The 25,856-nt window shown below is 40.4% G+C and overlaps 1 protein-coding gene across 4 annotated transcripts in view; it reads right to left on the reverse strand.

Moving 5' to 3' along the window:
• The window catches only part of SLIT3 (slit guidance ligand 3), a 517,687-nt gene that overhangs the window by 116,339 nt on the left and 375,492 nt on the right, over positions 1 to 25,856 (reverse strand). For all 4 annotated transcript variants that reach the window (XM_067304842.1, XM_067304843.1, XM_067304841.1 and 1 more), the window contains 4 exons: positions 19,433 to 19,576; positions 16,662 to 16,825; positions 3,394 to 3,544; positions 2,106 to 2,180 (listed from right to left, as the gene is read on the reverse strand). In XM_067304842.1, the coding sequence (XP_067160943.1) occupies positions 2,106 to 2,180; positions 3,394 to 3,544; positions 16,662 to 16,825; positions 19,433 to 19,576 (534 nt within the window). The remainder of the gene's footprint in view (positions 1 to 2,105; positions 2,181 to 3,393; positions 3,545 to 16,661; positions 16,826 to 19,432; positions 19,577 to 25,856) is intronic.

The following is a 25,856-nucleotide window of genomic DNA, read 5'->3' on the forward strand; positions in this document are numbered from 1 at the left end:
CTTCAGCCTAGGAACATGTTCTTACACCTGCTGTTTTCCTTTAACACTTGAACCGACAAGGAATATGATAAGACTGTGTCAATATTGCCCATCAAATAACAGGAGAAATGTGTCCCATATACACCTGGAAAAACAGGAGCTTGATAGTGTTTTTCCTCCCTAGTTTGAAAGGGCAGCAGTAAGCAGCACGGCTTAACACAGAGCACCTCTATATCGCTCCCGCCACCCGCATGCAGCTGCTGCACCGGCACTATGAGCAGCTGCAGCCCCATCCACTGTTATTGCCCTACACCGACACTAAACCCCTGCCTTGCATGATGGAGAGAGGCCTATTAATTAGCAGGAGGAAACTCAGTACATGCCGAATAATAAGAGACAAGGAAAGAGGGTGTGTGTTTGTTTTTCCTGGTAACCCAGTCCCTTCACAAATGGAACTAGGAAAATCAGAAAAAAGACGTCTGACCCCAGCTTTTCAAGAATCAAGCCACTGAGTGAGGTTATGGTCGAAATGTTACTGCCTTATACGGAGCAGCATCCTTCTGAGAAAATTCCTTTATTCAAATGGAGATAGTTCTTTACAACATCAGGGAGAAGCCAAGAAATCAGCTCAGCTACTAAGGGTAGCTAAAGAGCTTCCTGCTTGGAGGCTGCCACTAGAAATCCCTAGGAGATAACACTTTTTTATGAAGCACAGGGCACGGCTCCTTCTCTTTGTCAGAAATCAGCCATATGAAGTGCACCTGTACTGCTGGGTTCTCATCGCCTGCCAAGAAATAGAGCAGAAGGATTTTTTTGTTTTACAGGAAACCAGCTCTTAAAAATCCTGTCATAACTGCTTCCTGCTGCATTTATGCATAACCACAGCGGCTTGTCAAGGTGCCCCACACCTGAGCGACTGATGGAAACAGGAAGGACAGTGCCACAACCAGCCTGCAGCAAGCCTCAGGTCAAATGAAAGAAATGATTCCAGCTATTACATCTCACTATTTTTCAAAACCTAAATCCTTAAGGTCTGATGAAGACAAATGCTTTCCCATTTGTGTATACGTTCACACACCATGCCTTGTTCATTGCCATTTACATTAGGCAACTATATATTCTGGACAACAGCGTGCTACAATGTCAACAACTCTTTCTAAGTGCACTGTAACGACAACTTATGGATCATTCACAGAATTCTAGGCTCAAGTATAGGATTAATTCCTGGGTCTGATGGCCCATACTCGCACAAACACCTCCCACTCCCAACCTGCAGCACAGCAGCTGAAACTCCTGCAGAAATAAAACTGACACAAGAATCACACTATAGCTGTCTCTCAAGCCCCTGAGATCTTACACAGCTTCAAACGGTTAGGAAGCTCCAGATGGCCAACACCATGTGTGCCCTGCACACAGGACAGAAAGCCTAAATTGCCTTGAATCTAGCAGAAGCAAAAAAATTTTACTAAAAGTAAACAGTAGATATGACATTATATGTCATATAACACAGTGTCATGGGGTTAACACTTTAAAAATCCATTTAGAAAACCAATCAGATGGCGTCTAATGTATTATCCTCTTTCCAAAACACAACTCTTATTAAATACACACAGAAACATTGATCTCTAAATTAGTGGCTTAATTCTTTGCTCTAAAATAACAACAACCTAAAGAAGCTACCATCATCTATTTCTTGTAGTAATATTTTTCGCTTTGAATATTTGGTACAATCACCTTATTTGGAGTTCTATTTCAGATATAATGGTCGATAGTTGCACAAGGTAAGACATTCATAAGACAAAAACAGAATACTAAACTTGGTGATCATCTCTAATAATAAGTATTAATGTGAATGGATGCCTGGACTGAATTCCCTTCAATCTCCATGAGTCAAAGACTTTAGCAAGTACAGCCTAAAGAATACTGGCGATACTCCTTTGTCACTGTGGTTTAACTGGACCTGTCTAACAGGAACTCATTCAGTTCCCTTAAATTCACATTAAAAATTGCATTCTGCTACTGTGGTACTAAACTATAAAAGCTTCATCCCTTCCTCCTTTCGCACAGTACAGGGCAGGATGTAGACTATTAAATGGACAGCTAACAAGCAAGTGACTCAAACTTACATTTTTCTGAGGTTTGGCAATTTCTTGAAGAGTCCGATAGCTTCCAAAACAGAAATATCATTGTCATTCAAACGCCTGGTAGGAAGAAATAAAAAAACGTTTAGTGCTTGACAGCTCTCTCTAGGTATCTCCCTGTGCCATTCAAGAGTGCCACACAGAGAATTATGACCTTTGTTAAACAAGACACTGTCATCTCTCCCAGACTCCTAGAGTCAAAAGAGTTGAACTTTGAAGGAAAGGGAACGTATTAGACTATCTATAGCAAAAGCTTAGAATTCCTTTAAGAGCATAATGCCAAAGGACAGTGCCAGAACGCCGCCTTCTTTCAATGTGCAGGACAAGAGATGCGAAACCCTACCCACATAAAGCCAGAGGACATGCACTAGCTGGAGGTCTGTTCGTGTAAACAGCAGGGATCTGATTTCAGGTCCTTTTCCCATCTAAGGCTACTGTTCTTCAAAAATACTGCCAAGATCACTGCCTTGGCAGGTTTGGGATGCAAAATGCTGTCTCTGATTACATATAGCTCATTTTTTCTATGTAGATACTTTGTTGTATTTCTGAAAGTCTCTCTCTTTTTTCTATCTAGATTTCAGATCAACATTTTTGTGGGAGTTCAAAGAGAGTATCTTAATACTACAAAGAGAACAGTAACACAAATGAAAATTGTGAATCTCTTCAGATCGTAATCTCCCAGAATCTTAAGTTACCAAGTAATAAACTTGTTTTCTCATACTCTATTTAAAAGCATATTATGTTCATAATTCCTAAGAATCTCTAAAAGCAGATAAATTTCATAAGATCAGTTGTAGCTTGACAACATATTAGTCACAGTGAGAATCAGTTCACCCCGGTAGCAGGCACTGCTGACATGGAACAAGTTTCTCATTATGAATTTTGATCAAAAGAGTTAATCCATTTCTTAAATAAAAATGACCAGATGCAAAGACAATGGACTCAAAGGTAGAAGGGAGAGGCACCATATAAATAGCTCCGGCTTGGGCCACATGACAGGCCAACATTTCAAGACGACATACACAGGCAGCTGATGCACCGGGCAATGGCTCCTTTCTTAGCCCAACATTTAACATGATGGTTAAGGAAATAAGAAAGCAGCTGTGGCGCTTCTTTGAATTAAAGTCAACTTCCCCTTTCCTTATAAGGATTAGAGTAGAAGGTGCCTTGAAATGGTTTGCATCTATGGCCTTTAAAAACTAGGAAAAATACATAAGAGGTCTTAGAAAACCAACAGGCCCTACTGACCACATCTTGGAGAGCCAGCACTTACAGATCAGTAGTATATTCAGGAAGGTGACTGGGTAATCGGGTTAGTTTTTGGTTAGAGCAGTCTACAATTGTTCCCTCGCAGCGACACTTCTCAGGACAGACAAGGTCCATGAAGCACTTCCCAGTGAATTTGCTTCTGTAATCCTCTGACCCTGTAATAAAAGGAAAATATATTCCAGCAAATAGCTTCTGATAACCGCAGCAATCAGAGATTTTGGAGAGTCTATTCTTGGCACTGTCTCCTGTCATCTCCCAGCTCCTGCACACAATTTTAGTACTTGCCAAAGCTTTTTGTTCATCTTTTTTTTCAAATGACTCCCAAGACTAGTCTCTCTTTTTTCACTCTTCTCTTGAGAGATTAATTCCTTGTCTAAGAAGCCTACCTGTTAAAGCATCTTTTTTTAAGCACATATAATTAGCTATTGTGGTCTGCTTCAAGGAGCTCCACCAAAGTCACTTTTTCCCATTTGGCACTTACTCCAGCAACAAGTAAAAGGGGTCTCATGAAAGCAGGAGCAACCTTGGATCATTCAAATGACAAAGGAGTTTTAAAGAAGGCGTTTCAAAAACAATTTTTTAAGACTTTAGCTCTTAGAGTTATTCTTGAGAGCAACCTTGTATGAGAGAACATTGCCAGTTTTTCAAGTTAGATACCTTTATTAACTATGTTAAACAAACAGCAGAGCAAAGTAGTAGCAGTTTAAATCATTTTCATTTTAATTAAGGAATGGGTAGACCATACTTAGTGAGAAGCACTCCCTAATGTACCATTACACTGTGATTGCCAGACCTTTTTGACTAGGTTCTTGACCCATTCTAATGAAATGCATTTCCAAATAGGCTCAGTGAACTAATCTGTCCTTTTCAGCTTGTTTTTTTCTCTTTTAATAATAGGAGGTTGGAAACTTGATCTCTGTGCTTCAAGGAACCTGGAGTATTAATAAACATGTATGTAATCAAAGTGTTGCCAAGACAGACCCAGCCATGAAATACCTGCCTGCTCACTTCATATTTCATAATGGGATCACCAGAGTCGTCTCTGGAAACGCGTGTAACGCCCAGTGAGCAGAACTACCAACGCGTATTTTTAACTTTTCCAGAGTCTTGAAAGTCAATTACAATTGTAAAAGGTATTTGTCAAAGTCAAAAATACTCAGCTGAAAGTGCTAACTCAAACAGGCCAGGCTTCCCCAGGAATGATCTGAACAACTTCAGTTTTAAAAGAACCTGAAAACATCAATAAAAACTTAAACCTGAGCTGCATTTTGTTTTGAGAGAGTTGATGACTTTCTTAGCCTGCTTCCCCTTTCCAGACTGATAAATACACCGCTGCTTGTTTTATGACCACATACTATTTTTCGTAAGAAAAAAGGAATCACCTAAAGCCACTATTATTTTAATTTATGTTACATATTACCTCCACAGGGTGCAGTGAGAGCAAGCAATTCTGCAGGCAATCTAGCATTTCGATTCCACAGATACACTTGGGTTTAGTTTTGTAATCCCAAACTAGACTATGGGAAACGGATCATACACAGCTTTGTACATCACTGTTTCTGTGGTGCTAAATACTTCGCAGGTTATCATGCTTCTTGTAAATTAAACATCTAAAGTGAGATCTAGCTATTGTTTTTCAGCTTGATGGCAGTGGACACAGACTGCAGGAATGCTTGAAACTCAAATCAAAAGTCTTTGCACTTCGAGACATTTTCATTAATTTGAAATCACTTAAAATGTTAGGACCACTGGGCATTTTAAAGTATTTTAAAAATACACACTAAATGTTTCCCCATACCCCCAACATTTAATCTCCGTCTTTTCAAAAGAGTCATCTGATTCTTAATCCTAAAAACTCCAGGTTTGGCAGTCAGGCTAAAATGTCAAGAGATGAACATATTATGGCTTGATTACAAGAACATACAGCTATTCTTTCTTAGGTCTATGAAAAACTAGTTTTGGTTGATTATGACTCCTGGAAATAGTGCCAAAGCATATGATGAACAGCTATCAGGATCAGAATTTATTAAAATTGCTATAATTACACTACACCTTAAAAAAATCATTTAAATTTCTCAGTGATCGAAAGGGATGTGGAAAACCAGAAATTAACCCTTAAACAAGTGCTTCTACTTTTCATTGTCAAAATGTTCCTTGAAACAATAATCACAAATGTCATGAAGTTATGGTAAAATTTTATTAAGTATAATTTTTAGTCTCCTTCTAGATACAAGGTTCATCTTCCTATGAAAAAAAGGATGAGAGAGTAGGTGGAATGATCTTTGAAGGAGAAAAAGGGGTGTAGAAAATTAGAGGGTGAAAATTGGCCTTTGGTTTTCTCTCAAGCTTCTTGGCAAAGCAAATACAGAATATTTACCCCAGGTGACTGAGCAGCCTGACTCTCAAGGTGTTGACCATGTTCCTGTCCCCACCGCATTGGCCACAGGGAGCTGACGTTGCCGCGCTTCCGGCAGGGAAACCCACTCTGCTCAGCAGGGATGGAGAGAGCAAACAATGCCTTCCTACTGTTCTTCCTTCCTTTTTCTCTTCTCTTTTTTAAGAATGGGTCTAAATAAGAGTTACCCAGGGAAGCACAGAGTCAAAAGTAATGAATTGCATGTATATACTCATCAAATACTCAGCCATCCATTAGACTGTGAGATGGCAGGAATCATCTGCCAAAGCCCAGATAAAATTTACTATTTGATCGCTTGAGATCGCTCGGACAGGTGGCTGCTCTATTATGTTATTCCCATCTGGGATACTAATGCGAAATCCAGCCATCTGCTTGCAGAACTAGTTAAGTGCATATATCCATTTCTGCACACGGGACTTATCAGCGTCCTCTGGCGGGGCTCTGAGTGAAGACAACGGGATTCAGGAAGCACAGTTAAACGTCACATGCATGTATTACTTCTTGTGCTCTGGAAAATCAGCTGTGGAAAGCCATGGAGAAGAGATGCAGAAGAGGCACACAAGAAACACTTGACTTCATTTTACTACTCCAGCTGAATCATTTGGCCACTTCATTACACCTGAAAGCACATGTTCCCAACGGCTGAGAACTCTGGGAAGCCTGGCTGACTGTAAAACATGACCCAAGGGTTTCTAGTAATTCCCAAAATGAAAAAGAATTAAGTTTGCTGTAAAATGAGTAGCCAAGGCAACAGTTAAGGCATGTGTTTAACTGATAGCAACAGTGTTTATCCTAATTACTAGTTACAGAGATAACATTTTCACTTTGCAGCTTATGCAACAACACTATCAGGTACCAGGGCATTCTAATACCTCAACATTACAAAGCAAACACACATGCCATATTGTAGAACAGTACATTGAGATAAAGAAATATCACATTTCCACACACTGAAAAAATTTAGGTGCCTTTTTAATACCCATATAGAGAAATTAAGCAGCTGAGACAAATACTTTTTTTTCCCTATTTTTCTTTTTAAGCACTGTTTAGCAAACTTGGTTTCAGTTTTTAACACTTAGTAATTCCCAAAGGACTCAAAAGGAGTGCTAGATGATCTGTGCTACTGGAAAAAAAAACTCAGCTATCTTGTCAGGGGCTTGAATGTTGACTTGATGTACTCTTTCTAGAAAACTTGGATCCAGTGGTCTCAGATTTGGCACCCAAAACAAGATCACAGAGAAAACACTTAGTCAAAAGTCTAATCTGCCAAAAAAATAGGAATCCGGACACTCGCTTCTTCAACCACTAGATCAAAATTCTCACAGTTTTTCAGGCAAAAAACAGGTACACTCTTTGCCACAATTTCACACCAATAGCATTAATCCTAATCAGTAGCTAGAGAGAAAAGTTAGCAATTGCAGATGTCCTTCTGACGGCTCCACAATAGATAGGTAATAACGCTGCACAGAGAGGCACTATTTCCCTGTAAGAAAACTTCTGTGTGAGGCTCTCAAAGTGCTTTATAAATTAGGTGTAATTACCTCTACTTCACACAGGGGGAAAGGGAGGCACTGTCAAATCCAGAAAGGACAACGCTGGGTACGCTGACTCAATTTTGTGTTAGGTAACTCCGGGATGATGTTGTTTTCGTAAAGGGCCATGTTGCCCATGTTGGTTCAAGGGGTACGAGACAATGCTATGTAGACAGACCTTCCCGAAGCTCTTTTGCAGTGTACTTCTTTGCAATAAAACAGCAGCACATTAAGATTGCTTAGCTCAGTTCCCAGGTCAGGTTCAGTAGCAAGCACCTCCTTACACCAAACAGCATCTGAAGGGTACCCTGAGCAGAAGGGCTCACACAACAGCTCAGTACAGAGAGACTCAGGTTACTTTTTTCTAATGTGGTTACACAAAAATGATTTTTCAGCTCTGTAGGTACGGCTGGAATTAACTTTGAAGCTGAACTGATCAACAGGACATCTAACTTGTTCATTCTAATAGCAATTAAACAGAGTAATTATTTGGAAGTGGTTATTCTGCATGCAAGACCCTTAGAAAGTCGCTTCCAAACACCACTAGTCACTGGTCATCCCCTGGTGTCCCAGAGGTGCCTGTGGGTCTGGTTAAGCAACACACATCACCTTTTCCACTCTTCCTGCAAGAAAAGGGGAATCTCTCACCTTTTGATGCTTGTGAAAACAGCAGAAGTATCCCAGCATGCCATGCGGCAGGGAGTATGCAGCCTTCCATGGTGCTTGACAGAACCATGTTCCATTTGTATTGTTCTACCACATGGTTAGATCAAGCACAAAGGAAAACCCCACGAACAGCCAGAGTCAGAGTTAGGCAGCGCCAGAGAGAGAAGAGCGTTCAGAGGAAGCAGCATGGAGAAGCACAAGCTGAAGGTTTCACCGAGAGCTGCTCTCCACTCCACTCATGCAAAGAAGTGCTGGACACAGGAGGCCATCCTGCGTGCTACGGCCGCAGAACACTCTGTAGCACAACTGGGGTTAGTGTACAGGAACAGAGCCCGGGTGACTGCCGAGACAGAGCTATTGTGATAGAAAACACTACCAAAGGCCTGTGAAAAGCTCCCTCCACGAAGCATGTGCAGCTTCCACCACACATGAAATGCTTGATCGATGCTGCTCTTGACTAACTACTTACTCTCTCCTGGTGTCTCCTTTCAGTGTAAATGGCATTTGGTCTTCCCCAGTCATTTAAAGCCAATCTTACAAATACCACAGCTCATACTATTAATAGCGGAGTTTGAGCTGATGGCCAAGTTTTGGCCATAAATGCTCCCCTAAACGTCCCACCAGCCTATCACGCTGGTGGCACTCATGCTGATGATCTATAATTATCAATGCTTTTCTTTTTTCTTAACTGCACTTCAAAACACTGTAGAAAACACATGCTACTAAAGACATACTTAAGGCAAACAGGAGTATTTTATCATTGCTCTTTCTTGGCGTAATATCTGTTGGGTTTCGCACATCATTTGCTGATGGAAGCATTCTCCCTCTCCTACATCCCAGATTACTTCACATAGCTTTACTCCTTGTAACTCATTTCTGCATCTTTGGCATACAAAGTAGGGCGTTCAGTTTTGGCTTGACAGCTCCCACTGAAATAAAACTCCCACTGACTTTGATATCTGCACAGCTTGGCCAGGGGAGAGAGCTTTTGAAAGTCACATCTCCAATGTACTTGCAGGCAAAGTGAATGAGGGAGGAAGCTGACTGTCCTACAAACTAATCAACGTTTTGCTGGACTTCAGTGAAGGTCAGTGCTTGCACCTTAAAAAAATGCCACTTTCCTTAGTAAGGGGTTTGCATTGCCCAAAGAACAAAGTCAGCATCGGGCAGATTATTCATTGCCTACACGGAGAAGAGGGGAGTACTTGAACAGAGGTGACAGATAACAGAGCAAGGGGTTCTACTTTACCACCTTGTTATTAACCAGCATCATTTTGCAGAAAGTCAACATGCAAAATACTCAGCAACGCCAGTAACCAAGTACAGTGTTAACTTAGTTACCTCATACTGTGGGTTTGCATGCTTACGGCACCAAAAATAAGACAATTGGAGTTACTTTCAGTCTTTATATTCTCTAAGGAAGAAACTATGGCAGCAGCATTTCAGGGGAGCTTAACATAATAAACCTTTTTCCCCACAAGCTGCCAAACTAGTCAGAGCCCTCACTGATAAAAAAAAAATTGGATTATTAATTTTCTTTCATGACTCATGCAAAATAACACAAAATCATATTATTATTAATTTTCTTTCATGACTGATTCAAAGTATGCATGAACCTGGTATCCATAACTCACTTATTTAGAAGTTATACATATAACTAGCATTCCTACCAATAATTTAATAATGTATCAGTTCTGGCCTTGGTTCTTGGAATAAATTCCTCCATGGTACTCTGTTAAGCAATGAGATAGTTCATATCTTCCAAAGGCTTTTATAACATATAGTGATTTTCAGTATTAAGTAGAATCTCTGTAATAAACTCAGTAATTTCAGTTTCAATGAACTCTTTCAGTCTTGCTAGAAACAAGTTTGGTCATAGGCCTGCAAACATCTTCCTGAGAAAGCTCTAGAGATTATTTTGAACAAGTCTCTAATTAAACACTGCTCTCAGTAACTGCTAAGCTAATCATCAACCACAATGAACAAGAGGTACCAGTGCATAAAGAAAAGTCTGCCAAAACCATAATTTATACTTTCCGAATACATGAGAGGTGAGATACTCCAAAGGCACATTTTGGCCTTTCCACTTGTTGCAGACTATTGCAAAAAACGTGAAGGAACATAGCTTATTTTTTCTTCTTTTTTTTTGTCAGAGTAGAAAAAATAGGGAAGCACAATATTCTGTTCTATGCACAGTAAATTACACTTAAAAAAATTCATAAGCCTTTGGTTGTATATAAAGATCATTCTACATAAATGTTTGCAAAAACATATTGAAAAAGGAATATCAATATCACAGGTATTTGCCAGTTCTGATAAAATGAAAAAACAAACAAACAACTTTTACATATATTCTACACCCACACAAAATTGTATGATTTGGTGCTAATGTTGATTCAGCTCTGGTAATTGGAGATCTATTTGGTTATCTGTCCTTGAATCTGTAGTTTGCTAAGAATTTGTATATGGGCCCCTATTTTTAACTGTCCCATCAGACTGTAACACCTCAGGAGACTGTTTCAGTCTCAGATGAAACTTTATTGTCCAGTTGCAGACTCAAACATTCTTGCACTGGCTTTAGCTGACCAGCTCTCTTCATGCCAATGTCTCACCCATTATCTTCTTTATCCTATTCAAGTAACCTCTACACTCACAGTAAAGTGCTAAATTTGAATTTCGGTTGAGCGTTGCTCAGCTTAAGCTCAACACATGCAGTGGCAATGTGATTTCACCCCTTCCCCTCCCAACCCACACCCACCAGAAGGGACCACTTCAGAGAGAGAAAAGAACTAACTTCATCCCACCTTATTTTTTGAGGTGCCTGAGTTAGAAGAATTTCTAACGCTCAGCTTTCTTCCATAGCTAACGAAGACACCTCCAGAGGACAACTCAGATCTCAAATGAGGAATCTATACTGCTCTTTACACCGCCCTTTAGGGACCCTGGGACAACTACATTATCTAGATGCCACAGTGATATGGATGCACCTGTGACTCAACATTCATGCTCCCGCCCTTCGTTGCCTCTTTGCCTGTGACTAAGGATGTTGGGATGTTGGCTGGTAACAAAGCTGTTCAGCTGTTTTTTGAGGACTACCTCAACTTACAGACAAGATGAAGAACAGCCTTAAAATAAACTTTAATTTTCTTATTAAGAACTCTACTCTCTGCCAAACAGACCCACATAGTCCAAGTTAACCTAATGCTTCCCTGAGTAAAATGGTTTCTATTCTGTCTTCATGCCTCCTACAGCAGTGCAGGAAACCTTCACCAAAATTGTTCATCACAAGCTGGAGAAGGGTTAAGAGTGACTGGCGCGACTAATCACATAAAGATCTGAGCAGCTATCAAAGATTTCCAAGAAACGAAGGGCTATAATCAGTACACAGTACAGCCAAATTACTTTTTCAACTGGAACATTTCTACAGTACAAGGGAATTTAGCTCTATTACTATCAGGCCTACCAGTCATGCTGCATTAATGAGTATAACTTCAGAAAAAAAATCCTTCATGTAAATCAAAGCTCAAATATCCTCAGTTACAGTGTACAGTGGAAACTTTAATTTCATCACTGTGAATTCAATCGAGGATTTAATATGCAGGCAATTTGTTGCTGTTAAGGAACCTCTCATTCAGCTAGAATTATCTTTATGTACAACAAATGCTTATCCTCAATTTTGCTGTATTCAAATAGCCTCTGAAGGAACTTTTGCTGAGTCTTTGTCTCTTTCAGGAAAAAAAAAAGTAGAACATACATGTTTTAAATGATTTAAAACACACACATGTGCACGCACGCACACACACACACACAAAGTAACAATATATTGCACCTTTCATTTTGAGAGCTCAAAGAAATTTTATTTAATTTTTACATGCCACTAACTGCAGGGAAGGGAATAACCTAGGGAGACCAAGGTGCAGGGAACACATGAACTGCCTTTGGGACTGGACAAAAAGCCTTGATGTATAGTCCCTGTCTCCGCACTGGCTACGCTCTGTCCATTACAATTCTGTAGTTCTAAGGCTGAAACAACGCAGAAAAGAGAGAAGGAAAGTTCAAGAGATCACAAGTAACAGGAATTCTGTTCCGAACTAGACAGAAACCGACAAAGGGTGAACATGAATGAACATAGAGACTGGAGAAGTCAAATGAGGAATTAGCAGGAAAACTGCAGTTTGTAAGAAGAGGTTTTATCAACGCCTTTGAAAATTATGATTGAACATGTAACAGCTGCATACTCTGCTGCACTGCTATCTAGTAACAGGGAATAACACAAGAAGCATGACACTAGCCCTGAGCATGCAAGTTCTGGATCTATTTTCCACATGTATCATAGAGGCTGGCTTTGATTTGGGTTAACAAGAGGCAGTGTCCAAAAAGGAGAGAACTGTGCAGGCAGATGCTTCATTGTCCTCTTGCTATTATTCGAGGTGCTTTGGGTTGTACAGCACTCTCTGGGACTGAAGCAGCTAATTAAAATCAGTTAGATCAAATGTACGTCCCAATGCAAGAGGAAGCAATAAGACAGCTTTACTTCTTAGGGCTTCAGATAGGCACCTAATTCTTATCTCTAAGAGCTAGAAGAGAAAAAGCTTCGGTGATGCGATACTCGTAGATATACATACGCTTTGATCACTGTCAGAAATAGTCTGTGGAGGTATGGCAGGTAGGTCTTTCATTGCTTTTCAAATACACAATATACTGAAAAATGCAAGCATATCACAGTGGGGAAAAAAGACTCCTGAATACAAGGACAGCTCTCTGCAAAAGCTCATGCAGTGCTGCACAGCAATCGAGGATCCTGCCAACTCTCGAAGTGACAATAAGCTACCACAGAGACAACACAATCTGCTCCTGGAGTGCTCTCCCTTCCTCCTAAAGCCCAGTGCTGCTTTAGAAAACAAAACTGCTGTGTAGTGGACTTAATCAAATGCTACGGGGCAGAAGACTTTTGTTGTTCTTTTTCCCCCTATTCCTAAGAATGGGAGCCTCCAGTGACTTAAGACTGGCAAGTCCTGTTGGATCCTTGGTCATAGTGGGCAGATGCAGCCAAAAAGAAAATCACCATCAGGATTTTATTGTTGCTACTGAAAATGACAGCATTTCCACTGGGTAAACAGAAGAGAGAATTAGTCCCATTCCCCTGGTTTCTCCTTCAAGAAAAGTCTTTTCTAGTCTCAGATTCTACATTTAGGGGGAGAGCTGAGCAAGGGGGTAGTTTATTATTATTTTGGTTCATCACATTAAACGGAAGGCAAAAACCCACAAGAAATTTGTATCCATTGCAATCTGAAGCTTAAACATAGAGAGTATATCCAACAGCTTTGCCTGTCTCACAGCCTCAGGCAAAAACATGTCCCTTTCCCTGCTGTTCCTTTATTTCATGGTATAATGCTTCCAATTCTCCTTTTAAAAGGAATTATGTACCTTATCTACCAGCTGCATAGAATCTCCATCCTAGGATGACTCATAACCTTTGCAGATGTTGCTTTATCACTATCAGTAAAAGCTTGAGTCATGGGGTTCAGAGAGGAAATAGAATCCGAGAAAAGCGCCTTGATGAATTTGAAAAAGCAGGAATGTTCTTCTAGCTAAGGACTATCCAAAAGGATGATGGGGAGCTGGGGTTAAAAACTGAAGGAAACAATATAAAAAAAAAGTTTTCTAGATTTTTTTTTACAATAGTGCATAGTTTTGTCTTCCCAGTTTCATTTAATTAATTGAATACAGTTCTCTTTAGCCCACCTGCATATCTGAATGCATAGTCTCGACATTACCTTCTTGATGTCCCTCCACCATTTCAAACAGCCTGATGAAACTTCAAACATCTCCACTTTTCTTCCCCATTCCTGCTTACCCTTGTACTAAAAGTGCTTCCCCGTGTCTCTTAATTTACTGAACTATCACACCTTTTCTCATGCCATGTCCTCCCTGAGAGTCTCCTTTATGATATTTTGCAGAATCCAAGTGCATATGGAAAACATATACATTGTTTCAGGACAAGCTAAGATAGGATTTTATGACTTCCAAACTGTTCCTCTCCCTGATGTTGGAACGTTAGGTTCACCTAAGTGGAACAACTCATGGCTGTGATCTTGCCGCTGGCTGCATACCTCTCCTCCCACACATCTTGTATTTTCTTTGTATCCTCATCACTTCTCAGAAGGCCAAAGATGAGTTCAGCATAAAAACCCTCATATTCGTTCTTTAACAAACTCCCCACCATGTTCATAGAGGGTTTTTCCCCATGAAACAAACTTTCTGACCTTTAAAAGGTACTAAATGTATTAAACAAACTACATGAAAATATCAGGATCCTGAAATGCAAACCCTCTGAGCAAAGAGATATATATTTATAAAAGGATTTTCAACAAAAATTATTTTGTCACGCACTGAACAAAAGGATTAGATCAGGAGAATCCCACAGTCAGCAAAGACACTGCCAAGTTACTGAGTATTGTCACCACCACGTGATCGTGTGGGCTCATCCCTGGGTAATGCAAAGCACCGCTCAGGAGTCTCACTCTGAATGATGAAGGCTCGTACCTCATGGACTTCTCTGCACAGAGATCTGCTGCATTAAATCCTGGGATGAAACATATTCCTCAAAATGAAAACATGGAAAATTCCTGCTAAATGCCAAGTTTGAAACAGCCAGGATTCAAAGGGACAACTTGAGCAGAACAGGTGCCAAGGATGTCTGGTCTCTGCATTGATTTACAAACTAAGATTCTTCCAAGCCATTAGAAGTTGCCCATTTCATGTGAGCAGACAATGAGTCGAGTTTGGTGTGTCTCATAGCCATCTGGAAATTTTACAGGCAAGGATAACTTCTCTGCTGAGCTTTTGAATAGAATTAGTTTTCATCCAGCTGAAATCTTTGTTCTGAGGCTGTACAATCCCTGCCCTCCTCCTTCATAAGTCAGGTTTATGCTTTTTCCATGTGGTTTTGATATACTCCTAGAACTGGAGAGCAAGGAAGAAACAGCCTAAAGCCTTAAGGAAAGGACCCCCAAGGTAAGAGCTCACACAAAATATTATTCTCCACATCACCAGGTACAGTGTTCTGCACTGCTGCTCTTTCAGCTATGACCTTTCATAAACGATATCAGATGGCGTTCGCGTTATCCAAGAGCCAGTAGCTTGTTCAAGACATACACACACATACATAACACTAATTTCTCTAACCTATTAATAAAACCAGAAGAAATAACAATGGCAAATAGACAGATTTATACCCATCTGTTTTTGCAGTGCACTTGCTTTTCTAAATTATATTTATGCATTTTCATTTCAAGTTTCTTTAAATATGAATATTACTAATTATCTTGTTACTATAATGGACACAATCCAAAAACCTAGACAAAAGTATGTCATAATTTCAATTTTGTTTAGAAATTCTGTGGCTTGAGTAACAAATGATTGAAGACTTTAACAAGCATGCCCAAGACCTGACTGCAAATGAAGTTATCTTTATTTTATTTTCCTCATAAAGAGAAGGTTTAGCTCAGCACATTGCTTGCAGAGACACACAAAGCACAATGGCTTGTTTTGGGCTGCTGCCATTCAGTTCTGTGCTGCATCCCCATCTAGTGTCATCAGCCTTTTACCACCAGGAACACAATTAATCATGGTATTTTTTTCAGAGGGAAAGGACAAAAATCTTGGCAATTTTTATAGAAAACACTGCAAGATACTCCATCAATAACAGTCATTTTTCTTCTCAGTACACACTAACAGATTTTCTCACTGAAACCTGCTTGTCTTTACAGCGTACCTGAAATGCAGTAATCTGAAACACAACCAATAGAAAAAACACATGAAGAAGCAGTCTGCTCAGTTGTGCTGAATAAGGCAATAAATGTCCTTTTATTGATAGCTAGACCATAAATAAAGGGTTAGGGTTGAGAAAGAGGTGTTTATGCTACTTTGCACATTATTTTCAGGTAACGTTTACATCTAGCTCACAACACACAATCCTCTGACCAAACTGTAATAGAAGTGTTGATTCAAAACTTGCTAAAGACAAAAATCTCACTAACTTCAACAGCAGTTTTGTTTGAATTAATACACAGTAGTTAGGGAGAGCAAAAATCTACCAAAGTATAGGAATCCCCTTCATCCCCCCAGCTCCATCTTGACCTGTGTCCTAGGTCAGAAGTGCCCCTGCCAGCTGTATAAAAGTCCAGCCCAGACTATTCTCAGCCTTTTAGGTCTGAGAATTTGCTGGAGCTCAGCTCTCATTCAGGTCAATGAGAGTTGTGCCAGAATACAAATTGCATGAAGATCCATCCAGCTTCCACCCCTCCAAAATATGACATTTGCCACATGAATTCATGCACATCTTCACTGTTTTCCTTAGACATTTTATAAGCTAGCAATTCTTTTAAAATTAAATGTCACAACCTTTTCTCTTTTCTTTATTTCTTTAAGAGAGACACAGAAGAAAGACAGCTATAGACTGCCTCTTTTTTTTTTTTTTAATCTATAAGGTAATTGGTTTTCTGGGGAACTAACTCAATTTTCCAAATTTAATTTTAAAAGATGCTCCATAATATCCATTATAGCAAACACTGTCCTGCAGATTCGATTAGCAGGCTCTCTGGACCTGCTTATTTCTGAATTGAAAGTGCAGTACAGCCTGGATAAATGAATTACCTGAGCAGCGGAACTTCTTGCTCTTGATCTGGCTGATGCGTTTGTTGGCAAGGCGACGCGGACTGCTGCATCGAGCGCCGCTGGTTTCTATCGGATTATCCTGCAGGTAATCAGCCAGCCACTTCAAATGGCAGTCGCACACAAATGGATTCTGAGCTAAATGTCTGCGAGAAGGATGGGATGTTTAATCAGAAGTGACCTGTGACACTGTACTCCATCACTGTTTTTCACAAACGCAAACCTGAAGAGTCGAGTAATTGAATAAGAGTCCAAAAACCCAGGCCTGGCGGAAACCACGCGGAGCTGCGCATGAATGGGAGAATTCTGCGAGCTATCACATTTCGTAGCTCATTAAGCCTGCTGCAAGTCCTTTCACGGAGGAAACAAAAATTAATATAGCAAAGCCTGCTTTAAAGGACACAGACCTCCTGTCTACAAAGTCCGGTGTTTTCTCCTGAGAGCCTGGTATGATGCATTGTGAGAGAAATGCACCTGACCTGAGAGATCGTTTTGTATCCTGGTTTAAAAGACATTTTATTGGCAAGCTCAGTTTCCTAGGGACCAGACTGTGGATAAGTAAAGTGCCTTGGATCAGTGGGCAAAGCCAGAAATGACACAGAGGTCTTCCCTCAGGAGTGAAATTTATGTTTGCATATACTCATCATGCCTAACTGAATTCCCCATAAGGGTATTTCCTCCTGGATCTGAAATTTTTACTTTTCAGAATAAATTGCTCATGCAAAGCAGAGCTTGAATCTATCCATTCCCCAGCATTTGCAGGACATATACCCACAAACTGGAAAAACACATTGTAGCAAAGTTTTTAACTGGATATTTAGACTTTATCAATAAAGTCCTCTAGAACGTTTTAGAGTAAAACAGCATTTCCCTGCTGTTGTTATGATTCTTTCTGTTTGACAAAGTTGAGCACTGCAGCAGGTCTCTCTTAGAAGCTGATTTTGATCTCAGCTAAGTGAACTTGCACCCATCCCTTTAGCTTCAGGGCCCTCCATTAACTGGGAAAACTGGAAAAAGGAAGATGTTTACATTTGGTTTTGGACAGAGGTGTAAAGGTATATCCTCAAAAGAGCTCTGTTCTCTTACTACTCGTGTATTTTTCTCACCTGCATAAAACTTCTCTCCCATTTGCAGTTATATTTAAGAACTGTCAATTAACAGAATATGTATAAAATACAACAGGGCAGGGCTGTCAAGGAGTGGGAAGCGAAAGCATGCATAGCAGAAAGTGCCTGAAGAAGCCAAAGATTACTGTTGTAGCAGAGTAAACCTGTTCCTGGAGTGAAAGGTCCACAGAACAAACAAAACACAGCACATGACACAGGAGAGGGATTGGTTTTGTTGCTCTAGGAAAAGGCAGAAAACAGCAATCGCTTTGAGTACCAGAAGTGGGAGAATGAATGAAAACATTTCAGGAAAAGTTGTCTTGGTGGGAAGCAACAAGTCTGAAGTCCTTTCTAAGTAATGGTCACCGCCGCTGCCAATAAAACCCCATGGTAACCAAGAAGAAATTTTTATACCTTAAAGAGTGTCAGCTGTTGCTTAACTTGGCGAATCTTAAGCACCTCTGTAAATGAACCTTGTTTATCTCCCTTGCTTGTGCGTGTGTGTGTGTGTGTGTGTGTGTGTGTGTGTATGTACGTATATCTATGCACATACATATATTGCTTGAAGAAGCTAAAGACTTCTGTTGCAGGAAAGCATAGGTATGTGACAAGGGGAGGATACCTGCACGCACGCTTACAAAACAGACATGGTTACGCATTAGGGAAGTGATTATTCCAATGTCTTAATACTTTGCAGCAGTAGATACTGGCCAGATCTCTATGACAAATTAAGGTTGTGCTTGTAGCATCCTGAGGAGGTAGCTGCTAGAAATCATCCCTACTAGTTCATTTTTCAGAGATTAAAACATTTTAAAAATTCATTTAGGCAGTGTATTTCCACTATTAAAATATATATGTGTATAGATATATATATATATTTGTGTATTACATAAACAAATGCAAGGAGGTTTATATATAAATACATACACAGAAATATATACAAATACATGCACAAAATATCAGATGAAGGGATTGTTCATATCAGGCTGCCAACTACAGCTTTGAAGGATTACTATTATCTTATCTTTCTTCTCACAGCTTTAGGATGAAACCTTACTCTGTGAAATATCAAGTCATTTCTATATTTTTGCTTCCAATTTTGTTTCTGATCCCTCTTCTCCTACTCCTAATGCCTCCAATTCAAAGACTCTCAGAAAATGTTCAGTGGATTTTCTTAATGGATCAAATAATACAATGCATCATTTCCCCTAAGTGGAACGTCAGCTGAAATGTAGTTTCAGAAGTCATGAACTGTACAGCCGGACTCAGCCCCGGAGAGGGGGGATACTGACTCATAAGCTCATTAAAAACCATTAGGCAATGTTTTAAACAGTCTGCTGTTCATATATTGCACAGAGCCAAATTCATGTATTATCTTCTTAACGAACAACATGAATTATTAGGGGAGTTTAATACACTTATGACATCTATATTTCTAAGGGCAGAATGTAGCAATATGTGGCTGCGCTGAATTTATGCAATACTTCTCTTTTCCTTGCTCCTTTTATTTCTGTCAGAAAAGGAGGGGCTACAGCCTTGAGGTCCCTTATAATTGTCTTAATGTCAGATGCAAAGCCTTTGCAAAGACAGGCAACATCTTTGGGGAAAAAGGGAGAGCTGTCATTTGTGATATGCCTGCATACTCACAGAGTCTGGATCGATCGGAGAGGTGCAAAGAGCCCCTTGCTGATGGTCTGCAGTTTGTTGTCATAAAGAGATAGCAGTTTGAGATTATGCAGACCTTGGAACGTGTTCACCCTCAGGCAGTTGATCTTATTGGCATTGAGAAGCCTGAAAACAGAGGAAAGGTTTATAATCCATTCATCTTGCAATAATCAAATATAGACAGACTGAACTTTGGGGTTAAATCAAAAAAAAATTAACCCAGTCATCCAAAGTCACCCCACATTTGAAGGCATTCATTTGCCTGCTACATTAAAAAAATGAAAATACCACAGTCAACATTAGTACTTTCATAGCCAGAAGAATATGCAGACAATATAACAGTGCTAGCTAGCTTAAAATAAGTAAAAGGATTTTTTTTTTTTTTATGTACAGCCACCCAGATTTCTTCAAAATTCCACATAGATATTTAAAGAAGCCTCCGGATAATATGTTCTGCCAATGGAAGTTGAATATACATAGGAATGGCAAATACTCCCCACCTCGCTACTCCATACACGCACACACACACACACACACACACACTCCATAATGAGAACCTTCTTTCAACTTTCTCTATGAGCAGTTTTCTTAAGTCTAAATGACATTTCCAAAGTTTCACATCTTGCGCTAATCATGCAGAGTTAATTCTACCAGGGAAGGACAGAAAATGCGATTCTCTTGAGAGAACAGAAGAGAGGAGCATAGGATCTGGACTAAAACTTACGGAAAGGCAAGGTCGTAAGCAGTGGAACAGGCTGCCCGGAGAGGTTGTGCAGTCTCCATCCTTGGAGGTTTTCAAGACCAGACTGGATAAAGCCCTGAGCAAGCTGGTCAGACCTCATTGCTGGCCCTGCTTTGAGCAAGAGCTCTCCAGTCACTTTGGCGACCGCCTGAGGTACCTTCCAACCTCACTTATCCTGCAATTATACGAACCTACTTCATCTCAGTTATGCCAGAATCCTGTGCAGCCATGGAAGAGCAGCACAAAAGGCATTTTGGCATCCTTTTTTTATTCTGCACATCTACACAGTGACTAGTCAGTAGAATTTAATCAGTTCAGTCATAAAATCTTGGACAGTACCAGTGCAAGTTCTCTTATGTCATCCAGCCAGAGTCCTATCAACTATGCCAAGTATATATAGTCCCAACAGCAACCTGGATCTCTCTCTGAGACCATCAGACAGGAGCACACATAAATTTTCATTGTCATCTACATATGTGCTATTTACTACTTGGAAGGAAAATAAGTAGGAGATGACCTGCAATGAGAGAAAGGGCTTCATATTGCAACAGTGTGGTTTGTCAGGTCCTCTGTAAGGTGCCACACTAATAATAAATCAGAAGGCAAATGTTTTTATAGTTAGAAAGGAAAAGGGATCCTCCACTCCTCAGCAAGTGAATATAAGACCTTAAACAGGCCCCTAACAGCATAGGGAGCTTCTGTTTACAACAACCTGCACACATAGCCCTCTAGACAACAGGGAAATCTATCAAGCAAGAAACGTGTGCTTGTTAGCTGCAGATGTTGCTGTTCTTTTGCTCCAAAAAAACCCTTGAGGTAGTGCTTTCCTGCATACTGTCCCACCATTCCTTTCCTGGAAACCTTTGGATCGTTGTACGCTCATTACAGTTCTGCGTCCCACCCTTGTTTTGGCAGAGCCCCGTTACTGCGCTAAAGGCTACAGTAATTGCGACATGTAAGAGCCAGATGCATTGCTGGGTAGAGCCCTTTTTCTCAAGGACATCAGGATGTAGCTCTTTGGAACAAAAGAGTGTCACAACAGAACTCACCTCTCTAGCCACCAGAAAAGTCACTATGAATCCACTTGAAATTTTTGATACGTCAGGGAAAAAGCAGTTTGATGCCTTTATAAGAGAAGGTCCCATAGAAGGCAATGATGGACAAACAGGGTTATATTTTTTTTCATTTTATGAAATCATAAACAGCACTAGCATGACCCCTCTGTAATTTATATTTTTGTGACTGGTAATTATGTGGCACCTAATCCATACTTTTGCTGACTCCACCAGAAGTTACAGGGTAATTTTCACATTAGCATCTATGAACAGTTCCTCCAATGCCTTAGACAGCTGAGGTTTTGCTCCAACAGCAATGTCATCTTTTAGTACTTGCTTCTATAGCTGTTCATATGACCAAGCCAAAGCAATATCCCTTCCCTCTCAGTTCTCATGCATTATGCATTTCTCTTTCAAGCTTGGGTCTTATCTTTTCTATAAAGCATAGGCTAACCAGGCATTCAGAAGGCAGCATCAACTACCAAGTTTTGAGCAATATCCTCAGACATGCACTTAATTTTGCAAATCCTTCAGTTTCTACTCCCCGTCCTTGTGTACTAGTCCCACATTATTTTTAAGTTATGCTTACTAACTTGGATGGCTTGTTCCATGATGGAGATTTGGTAACTGGCTAAGTTACACAGGAAGGAAACTGAAACGAAAAAAGTGCTTTGATTTATTTTGCTAGATGGTAGTTTTGCTATAATTATAATAACTATTTATGTTGCAAGCAGCACTTGTAACAGCATAAAGCCAAAATGAAAGTAATCTCAGTAATAAGAGAATCTACAACTGAACGACTGTCGCCTTCACGCATGTGGACAGCAGGCATGTCTGTCTGTGATGCTTAAAAAGTGTACACATAGCAAAGCCATGCTGGGCAGATGCTGCTCAGCCCAGCGCAAAGAGCAGGCCTGAGGTCTGACCGCCACTGACCGCAGCGAGTAAGCGCTCGGCCCAAAGCTCTCCTGGGACTGCAGCGAACACTCAGGATTTGAAGTCCTTCTCTGATCTGTTTCTACAAAACATGACTAAACCCAGCACTAGGAACTGGAATTTGCAATGGGGCAAGTTTTCCTGGCATAAATTTTGTATGACTATTTCTATTCCATTTCTATTCATGGTGATATCATCAGTGACACTTCTGTAAGAGTTAGAATACAAAACCGAGGAGACTGACCCTACATACACCTGCAGATACACAGGCACCCTCTCTGCTGAAGCACGAGAGAAAGTAATTTGTAACAGGCAAGTGCTTGTGCACACCATTTAGAAGTGGGAGTTCAGGTACTACATAGTTTTTGGGGGGAGACAACACCTATCCTCTATGGCATCTATACAATATATGCGCAATACCTAAATCTAAAGAGGACAGATGGTAAGTGAGCTCAAAAGTAATACAGATACGGCCATACTGGATGGACCATGACATATTTTAATATCCTATTTCTGATCAGAATCAGTGAGAAAGAAAAAAAATTGAAATGAAAAGCTGTGAGAAAGCAGAATAAACCACCCTCTAAGAAGTTTTCTTCCTACTCACCAAAAGTTAGAGAATGACCTTTGGCCAGAAGCATTAAGGTTTATATCCCCTTCAAACCTCTTGGTTATTTTAGAATATTCACTCTGGATATTGCATCCGATGGAAATTCCAGTTCTTTGTTAAATCCTTCTCAATTGTCACAGCCCCGCTAATGGCAGATAATTATTAATTAGGTATATAAGGCTGGCCTCGCCTATAGTTAAAAGTGATGAGATGAAAATTGATCCAAACTAACACAAAGGCAGATGGAAAAGACAGATCTATTGTAGCAATCAGAAATGCTGATCTCGCTTAAACATCGAACTATGCTGTAAAACAGACTAAAGGTTCATTCTCATTAGACTCATGCTGAAAGAAGGGATGACATTAAATTTTTAGTCTTATTTTGGTAAGACCTATGTGGCATTTCTTTTGCATCAATTTATGGTGAAAGTTATTTCCACTAATTTTCCCTTTTTGTTATCAGCTTGATTGAGTGAGATTTACACACAGCTTCCAGATGTGGCGCAGCATTCAAAAGGCAGATAAAAATTCAAGCAGAAATAAAACCGCAGGCTACCCAGAGGGATGATGGATTATTAACTCAAGTCTCCATCCCTCTGGATATGTTAAAACCATGAAGGAATCTCTTGCGAGTCAAAGACCACCATAGAGTACAGGAGAGTGGTTAAAGACATTGCAGTTCACACGCCATTGCGAGCAACGCGCAGAGCAGAGCCGTATTACAATTCCATGATCCCATTTCCTGAAAGAGTGAATTTGTCCACACACATTGAAATAATAATGTGCTTCAGCTAAGCCCTTTGAAAGAACGTGTACTGAATTGGCACAGTAATTGTATCAGATGCTCACAAGCGCCATCTGCATAATTAAGATGGTCCCATAATTGAATTATATGCCCAAGCACAGTTTCAAGTGATTAACATTTAAATAATATTTTGAACTCCAAAAAGAAAATGATCGAAAAAATTGTTTTTTTAAGAGCAAATGGGGATGTTGAAATGGTTTTTACCCTTAGCAGTGTTTGTATTTTCAGCTTAGTGAAGTCAAGCAATCAAATCATCAGCAAATAACTACATAACTCAGGGACTGAAATAGCAGCCTAGCAACCCCAGCGCACTCCAGAGACTGCAGGTTGATTTCTGTTGCTATAGGATGGACCAGAAATCATCGCAGGTACATTAACAAGCCAAAGGGAAGTGTCAGGGAGGAAAGCTGCACAGAGCCGCTGGAAAACTGCTCTGTCCTTTCCGCCAGCTTTGCCTTATGACAACGACAACGCAAGGAGAATTAAAATGTCCAACAGCCCCCGAACTGACTGGCACATCCCACGTGCTAGACTTCCCTAGGAAAATGAAAACTGGCTAGGAAAAGGCAGATGTAAAATACATAGGAGACTTGTAAGGAAGAGGAGAACTGAAGTTATTTGCATGGGTAAGAGCAAAACTCAAATTGAATATATATTACTTTTATTGGATATCAATAGCCAAAGTCTTCGCCTACATTCAAAGGCCCTATATGGGAGCAGAGAAAGGAGTCTCTTGGGAGAAACCATTCCTTCAGACTTTTCCAACAAGTCAACAAATTTCATGTTTTTTTCTGCATTTTCTCATGAAATTTGTAAGGAATCCAGAGTCGTGTTTTGCTTTAGCACACTGATTAATGGGAGAAGAGCTGAAAAGCCCAGAGGGAAGCATTGCGGCCAGCGCCGCCTCCTGTGAAGGGCCACCCACAGCGGCGACAAGCCCCATCAACGGCAGAGCGGCGCGCGCCCCTGCCTGCTCATTGGCAAAACAGCTATGGTAGGGCCCAGGAACATGTCGGAGTGGTCTGGAGGGACGGGCGGCGATCTGACTGCCTCTCACTGTGTCAGGATGTTCAGGTATCTCTTAAAACTCACAGCTTCCAACGTGATGACTGACCACCGAAGAGTGTCAGCACTCCAGCTGGTAAGACCCAGCGGGAACTCATCACCACGCTCGCTTGAACCAGCTTCAAGTGTTTCTCTGTGTTCAGGAAACTGGATGATGATGATGGCAATGACAAATTTATTCAAACTAAATTAAAATAGAAAACTCATGAGCTGAATAATGAGTCAAAAAGGAAGCACCAAGCACAGCCTGACAGTCCTAGTTTGGAGAGATTTTAAAGGCCTCGTTTCATTCCTCATCCAAAAAATTGCAACTCCTGTTGAACAACATCCACAAAAGGCTCCTGTGATACTTGTGTTGCTACCCAGTGAGTTATAAGCACATGTTGTCATAGCATCCGGATACCTGTTATTCAAATGTCGACGTTGTCCAACTTACGACTGTAGATAAGGTCACAGCTGGTTTTAGACAACCACATAACAATTCACATGAACAGGGGAATAAACACTTTTTTTCTCAACTTCTTGCGCTATCAGAGCCTGTTTCTTGGGCAATAACGACCAGGAGAGTCACTGCCAGGTGAGCCCAGCTTAGCACACTGGCGTCAGAAGAGCTAATGAATTACATGCTGACGTACAAACTAGCGGTTGTTTTGGGAAGTGGCATGCAAATGGATTACAGGAGTGACACAGAAAAGGCAGACGCTGTTGCAGTCTTTCATTAGAGCTTGACTGTAATCGTATTTCTGCGTCTGGCAGATGCTGCTCCCTCACTTTAACAGCAGTTATTGAGTTTAGCAATATTATCACAACAGCAGCCTAAATGCAGAAATCTGAAAGAAAAAAAGCTTGAGGCGAACAGCTTGAAAATAATTCTAAAGCTATTAAACAGGTCTGTCCTGGAATAGAGGAACCAAGGTCACATGGCATCTCTGCTGCAGCCAGCAGTATTTTGAGTAATCATGGGAAAAGCTCCTATATGTCATTTTGCTAGGAATTTAGAACCACAGAATCACATAGGTTGGAAGGGATCTCCTGGAGGCCATCTGGTCTGAACCCTACTCAAAGCAGGACCATCTAGAGATATTTAATGCAGATATTTGCTTTATCTCATAGGTTCATAGGATAATTCAGGATGGAAGAGAATTCAAGAGGTCCCTAGTCCTGTTGGACTGCCCAAAACAAGGTGAGCTCTG

The sequence above is a fragment of the Apteryx mantelli genome, chromosome 14 (assembly GCF_036417845.1).
Source record: "Apteryx mantelli isolate bAptMan1 chromosome 14, bAptMan1.hap1, whole genome shotgun sequence".
NCBI lineage: Eukaryota > Metazoa > Chordata > Aves > Apterygiformes > Apterygidae > Apteryx > Apteryx mantelli.